Genomic DNA, 14,651 nt, shown 5'->3' on the forward strand with positions numbered 1-14,651 from the left:
GCCCTCTCCTCAGCTCCCCTTTGCTCCCTTCACCTCCTCCTCTCTCGCTCATCACTCTGAAACAACGGGGCATTCTCTCCATCGCCGGCAAGGGGAGAGATGGATCAGAAGACAAATAAATAAAGGAGGAGGGGATTGTTTGGTGTGAAAGCCTGCTGAGATTATTGAGGAATGTGGAGTTATTATGAAAACGGTTGATTTAATCTCTCAAGTATTTGATCCTGTGGGTTCATCTCTCTCGCTCTCTGTCTTGCTCTCTCTCTCTACCTCTCTATCTCTCCATCTCAGTGGGGTTGGGGGCCATAGCCCTGGATCTAGAGGGGGACCCTCGCCCGTCGGCCCTCAGTAGGATCAGGGACACAGCTTCTCTGAAGAGGGGGTGCAGTCTGCGTACCCCCCGCCCCAGCAGTGAGTAACACTAGCTACACTATATAAACTCAGCAAAAAAAGAAACGTCCTCTCACTGTCAACTGCGTTTATTTTCAGCAAACTTAACGTGTAAATATTTGTATGAACAAAACAAGATTCAACAACTGAGACATTAACTGAACAAGTTCCACAGACATGTGACCTAACAGAAATTGAATAATGTGTCCCTGAACAAAGGGGGTCAAAATTTTTATTTAACCTTTATTTAACTAGGCAAGTCAGTTAAGAACAAATTCTTATTTACAATGACGGCCTACCCCGGCCAAACCCTGGACGACGCTGGGATTTGGAGTCCTATGGGCCTGATACAGCCTGAATTCGAACCAGGGTGTCTGTAGTGATGCCTCAAGCACTGAGATGCAGTGCCTTAGAACGCTGCGCCACTCGGGAGCTCAATTTGTCTAGGACCAAAAGGCTCCTTAACAGCTTCTACTCCCAAGCCATAAGACTGCTGAACAATTAATCAAATGGCCACCGGACTATTTACATTGACCCCCCCCCCCCCCCCCATTTGTTTTTTACACTGCTGCTACTCGCTGTTTATTATCTATGCATAGTCACTTCACCCCTACCTATATGTACAAATTACCTCGACTAACCTGTACCCACGCACATTGACTCGGTACCGGTACCATGTGTATATAGCCTCGTTATTGTTATTTTGTGTTACTTACATTTTTTTTTACTTTAGATTATTTGGTAAATATCTTCTTAACTCTTCTTGAACTGCACTGTTGGTTAAGGGCTTGTAAGTAAGCATTTCACGGTAAGGTCTACACATGTTGTATTCTGCGCATGTGTCAAAGTTTGATTTGATTACAGTACAGTATAACAATATATCAAGTTAATTGAAATTTGTAACATACACATATTTAACAGATGTTATTGCGGCTGTAGCGAAATGCTTGTGTTTCTAGCTCCAACAGTGCAGTAGTATCTAACAATTCACAACAATACACACATCTAAAAGTAAAAGAATGGAATTAAGGAATATTTAAATATTAGGATGAACAATGTCAGAGTGGCATAGACTAAAATACAGTAGAATAGAATACAGTATATACATATGAGATGAGTAAAGGCAAAATATGCAAACATTATTAAAGTGACTAGTGTTCCATTATTAAGTGGTCAGTGATTTCAAGTCTATGTAAGTGGGGAAGCAGCCTCTAAGGTGCAGGGTTACGTAACCGTGTGGAAGCCGCCTAGTGATGGCAATTTCACAGTCTGATGGCCTTGAGATAGAAGCTGTTTTTCAGTCTCTCGGTCCCAGCTTTGATGCACCTGTACTGACCTCGCCTTCTGGATGATAGTGGGGTGAACAGACAGTGGCTCGGGTGGTTGTTGTCCTTGTTGATCTTTTTGGCCTTCCTGTGACATCGGGTGCTGTAGGTGTCATGGAGGGCAGGTAGTTTACCCCCGGTGGTATGTTGGGCAGACCGCACCACCGTCTGGAGAGCCCTGTGGTTGCGGGCGGTGCAGTTGCCGTACCAGGCGGTGAAACAGCCCGAGGGGATGCTCTCAATTGTACATCTGTAAAGGTTTGTGAGGGTTTTAGGTGCCAAGCCAAATTTCTTCAGCCTCCTGATGTTGAAGAGGCCCTGTTGCGCCTTCTTCACCACACTGTCTGTGTGGGTGGACCATTTCAGATTGTCAGTGATGTGTACACCAAGGAACTTGAAGCTTTCCACCTGCTACACTGCGGTCCCGTCCCACTGCTGGGCCGTAGGGCAGTGTGCAGTGCGATGGCGATTGCATCGTCTGTGGATCTATTGGGACGGTAAGCAAATTGAAGTGGGTCTAGGGTGTCCGGTAAGGTAGAGGTGATATGATCCTTAACTAGCCCCTCAAAGCACTTCATGATGACATAAGTGAATGCTACGGGGCGATAGTAATTTAGTTCAGTTACCTTTGCTTTCTTGGGTACAGGAACAATGGTGGACATCTTGAAGCAAGTGGGGACAGCAGACTGGATAGGGAAAGATTGAATATGTCCGTAAACACCCCAGCCAGCTGGTCTGTGCATACTCTGAGGACGTGGCTAGTGATGCCGTCTATACACACACTACCAGCGATTCTCAACCTGTGTTGTGGACAATGTAGATTTGTAATGCTTCATCGTGAACTATACTGTATCTTTATGTACAACACTATATAACTCCACTACATTCTCTTGTCTCTCTGTAACCTGTCTGCTTGTGGTCTGTAACCTGTCTGCCTGTAACCTGTCTACCTGTGGTCTGTAACCTGTCTGTCTGTGGTCTGTAACCTGTCTGTCTCCTGTGTGTGTTGTAGCCTGGCGTTATGAGATGCCCCAGCAGGTGCAGTTTGTGGAGAAGCTGTCGGACGTGGTGATTGGCCAGCTGCCCAACTTCTGGAAGCTCTGGATCTCTTACGTCAATGGCAGCCTCTTCAGCGAGGTACACACACACACACACACACACACACACACACACACACATACTCTCTGTACACACCTATATCAGTCCTCAAGCACTGTGTCTGTTGTTTAAACAGACTGGTGAGAAATCTGGCCAGGTGGAGAAATCGAAGAAGAATGCCAGACAGAGACAGAACGACTTTAAGGTACGTTTTGTTGAGTTAGATATACTTTTGGTAAACTTCAGAAGACTCTCTTTCTGTGTGTAGTTTTACTTCCTGAAATGGTTTGTGTTATATATTTGATATCTCTGTAGAAAATGATTGAGGAGGTGACCCATCGCCTGGTGAAGCTGGTGAGAGGTGCTCTCCTCCCCTCTACACTGACAGAGCTGGAGCTGAGGCTGTATGGGGGCTGGGAGAGTAAGACTGAACTCACTGGACCCTGGCTCACACAGGTCATACACACTGTCAGGTATGGACACCTCGCTCTAGTGTATTGATGATGGCGCCAGAGAGAATGGCTGCAGTTTTATTGGTCTCCTAACCAATTGTGCTATTGTCTGTTTTTTCGCATGATTTGAACATATTGTTTCTGCCACCGGACAGCCACAGGACAGCGATTACTCACCTCGTATTGAAAGACGATTTGTTCTTTAACTAGTCGGACGAGAGGGATTAACTCCAGACACCCGACAAGTCCCTCATCCCCGTCATTCGCTGGAGAAAGAGACAGGGATATCAAAGACGAAGGTCGGGGTGCCTTGTAAGGGTCCGGCAGCGAGTGGGTAATTTGCATTTACCATTGGTCCTATCAGCCAGCGTACAATCATTGGATAATAAAATAGACAAACTACAAGCACGTATATCCTACCAACAAGACATTAAAAACTGCAATATCTTATGTTTCATCGAGTCATGGCTGAATGCCGACAGGAATAACATACAGCTGGCGGGACACACTGTATCGGCAGGACAGAACAGTAGCCTCTGGTAAGACAAGGGGTGGCGTTCTATGTATATTTGTAAACAACAGCTTTTTCACAATTTCTAAGGAAGTCTCGAGGTTTTGCTCGCCTGAGATAGAGTATCTCATGATAAGCTGTAGACCACACTATTTACCAAGAGAGTTTTCATCTATATTCTTCGTAGCTGTCTATTTACCACCACAAACTGATGCTGACACGAAGACCGCACTCAATGTGCTGTATACGCCCATAAGCAAACAGGAAAACACTCATCCAGAGGCGGCGCTCCTAGTGGCTGGGGACTTTAATGCAGGGAAACATAAATCCATTTTACCTCGTTTCTACCAGCATGTCACATGTGCAAGCAGAGGAAAAATAACTAGACCACCTTTACTCCACACACAGAGACGCATATCCAAAGCTCTCCCTCGCCCTCCATTTGACAAATCTGACCATAATTCTATCCTCCTGATTCCTGCTAACAAACAAAAACTAAAGCAGGAAGCACCAGTGACTCGGTCAATAAAAAAAGTGGTCAGATGAAGCAGATACTAAGCTACAGTTTTGTTTTGCTAGCACAGACTGGAATATGTTCCGGGATTCTTCCGATGGCATTGAGGAGTACACCACATCAGTCACGGGCTTCATCAATAAGTGAATCGATGACGTCGTCCCCAAAGTGTCTGCGTACAATTTCCAACCAGAAGTCAAGGATTACAGGCAACATCTGTACTGAGACTCTAACCTGGAAGCTTATAAGAAATCCCGCAATGCCCTCCGACGAACCATCAAACAGGCAAAGCATCAATACAGGACTAAGATCGAATCGTACTACACCGGCTCTGACGCTCGTCGGATGTGGTAGGGCTTGCAAACTATTACAGACAACATAGGGAAGCACAGCCGTGAGCTGCACAGTGACACAAGCCAACCAGACGAGCTAAATTGCTTATATGCTTGCTTTGAGGCAAGTAACACTGAAACATGCATGAGAGCATCAGCTGTTCCGGACGACTTTGTGATCACTCTCTCCGTAGCCGATGTAAGGCCTTTAAACAGGTCAACATTCACAAGGCCGCAGGGCCAGACGGATTACAAGGACATGTACTCCGAGCATGCGCTGACCAACTGGCAAGTGTCTTTCCTGACATTTTCAACCTTTCCATGTCTGAGTCTGTAATACCAACATGTTTCAAGTAGACCACCATAGTCCCTGTGCCCAAGAACACTAAGGTAACCTGCCTAAATGACTACCGACCCGTAGCACTCACGTCTGTAGCCATGAAGTGCTTTGAAATGCTGGTCATGGCTCACATCAACACCATTATCCCAGAAACCCTAGACCCACTCCAATTTGCATACCGCCCCAACAGAGCCACAGATGATGCAATCTCTATTGCACTCCACACTGCCCTTTCCCACCTGGACAAAAGGAACACCTATGTGAGAATGCTATTCATTGACTACAGCTCAGCGTTCAACACCATAGTGCCCTCAAAGCTTATCACTAAGCTAAGGACCCTGGGACTAAACACCTCCCTCTGCAACTGGATCCTGGACTTCCTGATGGGCCGCCCCAGGTGGTAATGGTCGGTAACAACACATCCGCCACGCTGATCCTCACCACGGGGACCCCCAGGGGTGCTTGCTGAGTCCCCTTCTGTACTCCCTGTTCACTCATGACTGCATGGCCAAGCATGACTCCAATACAATCATTCATTTTGCTGATGACATGAGTGGTAGGCCTGATCACTGACAACGATGAGACAGCCTATAGGGAGGAGGTCAGAGACCTGGCCGTGTGGTGCCAGGACGCCAACCTTTCCCTCAACGTGATCAAGACAAAGGAGATGATTGTGGACTACAGGAAGAGGAGGACCGAGCATGCCCCCATTCTCATCGACGGGGCTGTCGTGGAGCAGGTTGAGAGTTTCAAGTTCCTTGGTGTCCACATCACCACCATATCATATCCTCCATATCATTGTCCATGCACACCAAGACAGTCGTGAAGAGGGCATGACAAAACCTATCCCCCCTTAGGAGACAAAATATTTGACATGGGTCCTCAGTTCCTCAAAAAGTGCTACAGCTGCACCATCAAGAGCATCCTGACTGGTTGCATCACTGCCTGGTATGGCAACTGAACGGCCTCTGACCGCAAGACAGTACAGATGGTAGTGCGTACGGCCCAGTACATTACTGGAAGCTTCCTGCCATCCAGGACCTCTATACCAGGCAGTGTCAGAGGAAGGCCCTAAAAATGGTCAAAGACTCCAGCCACCCTAGTCGTAGACTGTTCTCTCTGCTACTGCACGGCAAGCGGTACCGGAGCACCAAGTCTAGGTCCAAAAGGCTTCTCAACAGCTTCTACTCCGAAGCCATAGGACTCCTGAACAGCTAATCAAATGGCTACCCAGGCTACCCGTCCTCTCACTGTCAACTCTGTTTAATTTCAGCAAACTTAACATGTGTAAATATTTGTATGAACATAAGATTCAACAACTGAGACATAAACTAAACAAGTTCCACAGACATGTGACTAACAGAAATTGAATAATTTGTCCCTGAACAAAGGGGGGGGTCAAAATCAAAAGTAACAGTCAGTATCTGGTGTGGCCACCAGCTGCATTAACACCTTGTATTGTATTCGGTGCATCTCCTCATGGACTGCACCAGATTTGCCAGTTCTTGCTGTGAGATGTTACCCCACTCTTCCACCAAGGCACCTGCAAGTTCCCGGACATTTCTGGGGGGAATGGCCCTAGCCCTCACCCTCCGATCCAACAGGTCCCAGACATGCTCATGGGATTGAGATCCGGGCTCTTTGCTGGCCATGGCAGAACACTGACATTTCTGTCTTGCAGGAAATCATGCACAGAACGAGAAGTATGGCTGGTGGCATTGTCATGCTGGAGGGTCATGTCAGGATGAGCCTGCAGGTAGGGCACCACATGAGGGATGAGGATGTCTTCCCTGTAATGCACAATGTTGAGATTGCCTGCATTGACAACAAGCTCAGTCCAATGATGCTGTGACACACCGCCCCAGACCATGACGGACCTTCCACCTCCAAATCGATCCCGCTCCAGAGTACAGGACTCGGTGTAACGCTCATTCCTTCGACGATAAACGCAAATCCGACCATCACCCCTGGTGAGAGAAAACCGCGACTCATCAGTGAAGAGCACTTTTTGCCAGTCTTGTCTGGTCCAGCGACGGTGGGCTTGTGCCCATAGGCGACGTTGTTGCTGGTGATGTCTGGTGAGGACCTGCCTTTCAACAGGTCTACAAGCCCTCAGTCCAACCTCTCTCAGCCTATTGCGGACAGTCTGAACACTGATGGATGGATTGTGCGTACCTGGTGTAACTCGGGCTGTTGTTGTTGCCGTCCTGTACCTGTCCCGCAGGTGTGATGTTTGGATGTACCGATCCTGTGCAGGTGTTGTTGCACGTGGTCTGCCACTGCGAGGATGGTCAGCTGTCCATCCTGTCTCCCTGTAGCGCTGTCTTAGGCATCTCACGGTACAGACATTGCAATTTATTGCCCTTGCCACATCTGCAGTCCTCATGCCTCCTTGCAGCATGCCTAAGGCACATTCACGCAGATGAGCAGGGTCCCTGGGCATCTTTCTTTGGTATTTTTCAGTCAGTAGAAAGGCCTCTTTAGTGTCCTAAGTTTTCATAACTGTGGCCTTAATTGCCTACCGTCTGTAAGCTGTTAGTGTCTTAACGACTGTTCCACAGGTGCATGTTCATTAATTGTTTATGGTTCATTGAACAAGCATGGGAAACAGTGTTTAAACGCTTTTACAATGAAGATCTGTGAAGTTGTTTGGATTCTTACGAATTATATATGTGAACCTATATGTACAGTTGAAGTCGGAAGTTTACATACAGTTCATTGTAGTCATTATAACTTGTTTTTCAACCACTCCACAAATTTCTTGTTAACAAACTGTAGTTTTGGCAAGTCGGTAAGAACATCTACTTTGTGCATGACACAAGTAATATTTCCAACAATTGTTTACAAACAGATTATTTCACTTATAATTCACTGCATCACAATTCCAGTAGGTCAGAAGGTTACATACACTAAGTTGACTGTGCCTTTAAACAGCTTGGGAAGTTCCAGAAAATGATGTCATGGCTTTAGAAGCTTCTGATAGGCTAATTGACATCATTTGAGTCAATTGGAGGTGTACCTGTGGATGTATTTCAAGGCCTACCATCAAACTTTGCTTGACATCATGGGAAAATCAAAAGAAATCAGCCAAGACCTCAGAATAAAAATTGTAGACCTCCACAAGTCTGGTTCATCCTTGGGAGCAATTTTCAAACGCCTGAAGGTACCACGTTCATCTCTACAAACAATAGTACGCAAGTATAAACACCATGGGACCAATCAGCCATCATACCGCTCAGGAAGGAGACACGTTCTGTCTCCTAGAGATGAACGTACTTTGGTGCGAAAAGCGCAAATCAATCCCAGAACAACAGCAAAGGACCTTGTGAAGATGCTGGAGGAAACAGGTACAAAAGTATCTATATCCACAGTAAAACAAGTCCTATATCGACATAACCTGAAAGGCCGCTCAGCAAGGAAGAAACCACTGCTCCATAACCGCCATAAAAAAGCCAGACTACGTTTTGCAACTGCACATGGGGACAAAGATCGTACTTTTTGGAGAAATGTCCTCTGGTCTGATGAAACAAAAATAGAACTGTTTGGCCATTATGACCATCGTTATGTTTGGAGGAAAAAGGGGGAGGCTTGCAAGCTGAAGAACACCATCCCAACCGTGAAGCACGGGGGTGGCAGCATCATGTTGTGGGGGTGCTTTTCTGCTTTCACAAAGTAGATGACATCATGAGGAAGAATAATTGTGTGGATATATTGAAGCAACATCTCAAGACATCAGTCAGGAAGTTAAAGCTTGGTTGCAAATGGGTCTTCCAAATGGACAATGACCTCAAGCATACTTCCAAAGTTGTGGCAAAATGGCTTAAGGACAACAAAGTCAAAGTATTGGAGTGGCCATGCCAAAGCCCTGACCTCATTCCAACAGAAAATGTGTGGGCAGAACTGAAAAAGCGTGTGCGAGCAAGGAGCCAAACAAACCTGACTCAGTTACACCAGCTCTTTTATTTATTTTTTTATTTCACCTTTATTTAACCAGGTAGGCAAGTTGAGAACAAGTTCTCATTTACAATTAAGCTAGTGAGGGAGATAAGTGTTTCCAGTTTTAGAGGTTTTTGTAGTTCATTCCAGTCATTAGCAGCAGAGAACTGGAAGGAGAGGCGGCCGAAGGAGGAATTGGCTTTGGGGGTGATCAGAGAGATATACCTGCTGGAGCGCGTGCTACAGGTGGGTGCTGCTATTGTGACCAGCGAGCTGAGATAGGGGGGAACTTTACCTAGCAGGGTCTTGTAGATGACCTGGAGCCAGTGGGTTTGGCGACGAGTATGAAGCGAGGGCCAGCCAACGAGAGCGTACAGGTCACAGTGGTGGGTAGTGTATATGGGGCTTTGGTGACAAAACGGATGGCACTGTGATAGACTGCATCCAATTTATTGAGTAGGGTATTGGAGGCTATTTTGTAAATGACGTCGCCGAAGTCGAGGATCTGTAGGATGGTCAGTTTTACGAGGGTATGTTTCGCAGCATGAGTGAAAGATGCTTTGTTGTGAAAGAGGAAGCCAATTCTAGATTTAACTTTGGATTGGAGATGTTTGATGTGAGTCTGGAAGGAGAGTTTACAGTCTAACCAGACACCTAGGTATTTGTAGTTGTCCACATATTCTAAGTCAGAACCGTCCAGAGTAGTGATGCTGGATGGGTGGGCAGGTGCAGGCAGCGATCGGTTGAAGAGCATGCATTTAGTTTTACTTCTATTTAAGAGCATTTGGAGGCAACGGAAGGAGAGTTGTATGGCATTGAAGCTCGTCTGGAGGGTAGTTAACACAGTGTCCAAAGAAGGGCCAGAAGTATACAGAATCGTGTCGTCTGCGTAGAGGTGGATCAGAGACTCACCAGCAGCAAGAGCGACATCATTGATGTATACAGAGAAAAGAGTCGGCCCAAGAATTGAACCCTGTGACACCCCCATAGAAACTGCCAGAGGCCCGGACAACAGGCCCTCCGATTTGACACACTGAACTCTATCAGATAAGTGGTTGGTGAACCAGACAAAGCAATCCTTTGAGAAACCGAGGCTGTTGAGTCTGCTGATGAGGATGTGGTGATTGACAGAGTGGAAAGCCTTGGCCAGGTCAATGAATATGGCTGCACAGTATTGTTTCTTATCGATGGTGGTTAAGATATCGTTTAGGACCTTGGGCGTGGCTGAGGTGCACCCATGACCAGCTCTGAAACCAGATTGCATAGCGGAGAAGGTGCGGTGGGATTCGAAATGGTCGGTAATCTGTTTGTTGACTTGGCTTTCGAAGACTTTAGAAAGGCAGGGTAGGATAGATATAGGTCTGTAGCAGTTTGGGTCAAGAGTGTCCCCCCCTTTGAAGAGGGGGATGACCGCAGCTGCTTTCCAATCTTTGGGAATCTCAGGTGACACGAAAGAGAGGTTGAACAGGCTCGTAATAGGGGTTGCAATAATTTGGGCAGATAATTTTAGAAAGAAAGGGTCCAGATTGTCTAGCTCGGCTGATTTGTAGGGGTCCAGATTTTGCAGCTCTTTCAGAACATCAGCTGACTGGATTTGGGAGAAGGAGAAATGGGGAAGGCTTGGGCGAGTTGCTGTGGGGGGTGCAGTGCTGTTGACCGGGGTAGGGGTAGCCAGGTGGAAAGCATGGCCAGCCGTAGAAAAATGCTTATTGAAATTCTCAATTATAGTGGATTTATTGGTGGTGACAGAGTTTCCTATCCTCAGTGCAGTGGGCAGCTGGGAGGAGGTGCTCTTATTCTCCAAGGACTTTACAGTGTCCCAGAACTTTTTTGAGTTTGTGTTGCAGGAAGTACATTTCTGCTTAGCCTTTTTTAGCCTTTGCTTTTCTAACTGCCTGTGTATATTGGTTTCTAACTTCCCTGAGAAGTTGCTTATCACGGGGGCTGTTCGATGCTAATGCAGAACGCCACAGTATGTTTTTGTGTTGGTTAAGGGCAGTCAGGTCTGGAGAGAACCAAGGGCTATATCTGTTCCTGGTTCTACATTTATTGAATGGGGCATGCTTATTTAAGATGGTGAGGAAGGCATTTAAAAAATATATCCAGGCATCCTCTACTGAAGGGATGAGGTCAATATCCTTCCAGGATACCCAGGCCAGGTCGATTAGAAAGGCCTGCTCGCTGAAGTGTTTCAGGGAGCGTTTGACAGTGATGAGTGGAGGTCGTTTGACCCGCTGACCCATTACGGATGCAGGCAATGAGGCAGTGATCGCTGAGATCTTGGTTGAAAACAGCACAGGTGTATTTAGAGGGCAAGTTGGTTAGGATGATATCTATGAGGGTGCCCTTGTTTACGGCTTTGGGGTGGTACCTGGTAGGTTCATTGATAATATGTGTGAGATTGAGGGCATCAAGCTTAGATTGTAGGGTGGCTGGGGTGTTAAGCATGTCCCAGTTTAGGTCACCTAGCAGCACAAGCTCTGAAGATAGATGGGGGGGCAGTCAGTTCACATATGGTGTCCAGAGCACAGCTGGGGGCAGAGGGTGGTTTATAGCAGGTGGCAACGGTGAGAGACTTGTTTTTAGAGAGGTGGATTTTTAAAAGTTCAAATTGTTTGGGTACAGACCTGGATAGTAGGACAGAACTCTGCAGGCCATCTCTGCAGTAGATTGCAACACCGCCCTTTGGCCGTTCTATCTTGTTTGAAAATGTTGTAGTTAGGGGTGGCGATTTGAGAGTTTTTGGTGGTCTTCCTAAGCCAGGATTCAGACACGGCTAGGACATCCGGGTTGGATCTCTGTCAGGAGGAATGGGCCAAAATTCACCCAACTTATTGTGGGAAGCTTGTGGAGTTAAACAATTTAAAGGCAATGCTACCAAATACTAATTGAGTGTATATCTGACCCACTGGGAATGTGATGAAAGAAATAAAAGCTGAAATAAATCATTCTCTCTACTATTATTTTGACATTTCACATTCTTAAAATAAAGTGATGATCCTAACTGAATTTTTACTAGGATTAAATGTCAGGAATTGTGAAACTGAGTTTAAATGTATTTGGCTAAGGTGTATGTAAACTTCCAACTTTAACTGTACATGTTACCTCGACTAATAGGTGCCACCCCACAGTGACTCTGTAACGGTAGCCCCTGTATATAGCCTCGCTATTGTTATTTTACTGCTGCTCTTTAATTATTTGTTGCTTTTATTTATTATTTTTTTACTTATCTTTTTTTTTACTTAACACATATTTTTCTTAGAACTGCTTTGTTGGTTAAGGGCTTGTAAGTAAACATTTCACTGTCAGGTCTACACCTTGTATTGTATTCGGTGCATTTGACAAATACATTCTTTTTTTTGATACACGCTGTCAGGTATGTGCACCTCACTCTAGTGCCATATACACTGTCACGTATGGACACCTCACTCTAGTGTCATACACACTGTCACGTATGGACACCTCACTCTAGTGTCATACACACTGTCACGTATGGACACCTCACTCTAGTGTCATACACACTGTCACGTATGGACACCTCACTCTAGTGTCATACACACTGTCACGTATGGACACCTCACTCTAGTGTTTGTTTGTGCGAGCATGTGTGTGTCAATGACTTTATTCCCCATATTCCAGACCCCCAATCCCTCCTCCACTACAACATTCTCTTTTTCGCTCTCGTCTCTCGTCTCTCTCGTCTCTCTCGTCTCTCTCGTCTCTCAGAATCATTTTTGAAGCTCTGGTTGCTCTGGAGATCCCTAATGATCTGCTGCAGGTGATCCAGGATCTACTGTTGGAGCTGAGACACCACTGTCTACTGGTCACCCTGCACCACACCACAGAGGGTGAGGGAGGAGGGGAGGGAGGGGATGGGAACTGAGACATCACTGTCTACTGGTCACCCTGCACCACACCACAGAGGGTGAGGGAGGAGGGGAGGGAGGGGATGGGAACTGAGACATCACTGTCTACTGGTCACCCTGCACCACACCGCAGAGGGTGAGGGAGGAAGGCAGGGGATGGGAACTGAGACATCACTGTCTACTGGTCACCCTGCACCACACCACAGAGGGTGAGGGAGGAGGGGAGGGAGGGGATGGGAACTGAGACATCACTGTCTACTGGTCACCCTGCACCACACCGCAGAGGGTGAGGGAGGAAGGGAGGGGATGGGAACTGAGACATCACTGTCTACTGGTCACCCTGCACCACACCACAGAGGGTGAGAGAGGAGATATGGGAGAGAGGAGAGGGGAGGAAGGAAGAGGAAATGGGACCCGGAAGACAGGGGCAGAAGGAGGAGAGAGATCGAGAAAGGGGCCGAGGTGGGTTAGGTAAGGTGAGGTTAGTGAAAGAGAAAGTGTTTGTGAAAGGGGGTTTTGTGGTTAAACTCTGTTGGTCATTCTGACTGTGGCCCTAGATCTATAGAAACTCAGGTTGATAGTAACAGCTCATGTGGTTTTGAAGGTAGTCATTCACTAGTTTAGAGGGTCATTTCACTTTCTTTTGCGGTCTTCCACCAAACAGTTCTATTTAAAATGTCATGTGAACTGATCATGGCTCTTCACTTGTTCACGAGTATGTAGTACCATTATTTAATTTGATAGTGATCAAAAATAATGTGAAATGTGTTTGTTGCCCCTACAGTGATTTATGTTTGTGTATGCATTTTGTCAGATGTCAAAAGGCTTGCAGAGAAAGAGGACTGGGTCGTAGACAATGAAGGAATCACCAGCTTGGTAAAGCTATATTTACTATACTTTGTGATATATCATGATTTATTATATAGTAAGATATGATGAAAAATATGTCATGGTATAATCTATATATCTGATTTGTGTGTTGTGTCGTGTGCAGCCAGCCCAGTTTGAGCAGTGCATGGTGCAGATGCTGCAGTCACTCAAAGAACCCATGGAGACCAAACCTGGGGAGGTCAATGTAAGGAACACACTATACACTATAACAGAACCTCATTCATCTATGTGAACTACCTTATTTATGTATGTGAATTGCACTGAACAATCATATAAACGCAACATGCAACAATTTCAAAGATTTTACTGAGTTACAGTTCATATAAGGTCATCAGTCAATTTAAATACATTCATTAGACTCTAATCTATGGATTTCACATGACTGGGATTACAGATATGCATCTGGTCGTCACAGATACCTTAATAAATATGGTAGGGGCGTGGATCAGAGAACCAGTCCGTATCTGGTGTGACCACCTTTTGCCTCATGCAGCGCGACACGTCTCCTTTACGTGGAGTTGATCAGGCTGTTGATTGTGGCCTGTGGAATGTGGGAGCTGGAACACGCTGTCGTGCACATCGATCCAGAGCATCCAAAACATGCTCAATGTCTGGTGAGTATGCAGGCCATGGAAGAACTGGGAGATGTTCAACTTCCAGGAATTGTGTACAGACCCTTGCGACATGGGGTCGTGCATTATCATGCTTAAACAGGTGATGGCGGTGGATGATTGGCACGACATTGGGCCTCAGGATCTTATCATGGTGTCTCTGTGCATTCAAATTGCCATCGATAAAATGCAATTGTGTTCGTTGTCCATAGCTTATGCCTGCCCATACTATAACCCCACCGCCACCATGGGGCACTCTGTTAACCTGTTGAGGATCTTATCCCGATCTTATCCCGGTATTGGGATTCATTGTCATGTGACCATGGCGGGGAATTCAAAACTGCAAGAGTAATCATTTCAAAAAATCAAATAATCAACTATTTTCCTC

General features: G+C 46.1%; 1 protein-coding gene across 3 annotated transcripts in view; it reads left to right on the forward strand.

Annotated features, from left to right (window-relative positions):
* The window catches only part of exoc2 (exocyst complex component 2), a 97,006-nt gene that overhangs the window by 53,443 nt on the left and 28,912 nt on the right, over positions 1-14,651 (forward strand). For all 3 annotated transcript variants that reach the window (XM_029707823.1, XM_029707824.1, XM_029707825.1), the window contains 7 exons: positions 289-408; positions 2,725-2,849; positions 2,947-3,015; positions 3,126-3,283; positions 12,622-12,743; positions 13,576-13,637; positions 13,756-13,836. In XM_029707823.1, the coding sequence (XP_029563683.1) occupies positions 289-408; positions 2,725-2,849; positions 2,947-3,015; positions 3,126-3,283; positions 12,622-12,743; positions 13,576-13,637; positions 13,756-13,836 (737 nt within the window). The remainder of the gene's footprint in view (positions 1-288; positions 409-2,724; positions 2,850-2,946; positions 3,016-3,125; positions 3,284-12,621; positions 12,744-13,575; positions 13,638-13,755; positions 13,837-14,651) is intronic.

The sequence above is a fragment of the Salmo trutta genome, chromosome 22, assembly GCF_901001165.1.
Source record: "Salmo trutta chromosome 22, fSalTru1.1, whole genome shotgun sequence".
NCBI classification, from domain to species: domain Eukaryota; kingdom Metazoa; phylum Chordata; class Actinopteri; order Salmoniformes; family Salmonidae; genus Salmo; species Salmo trutta.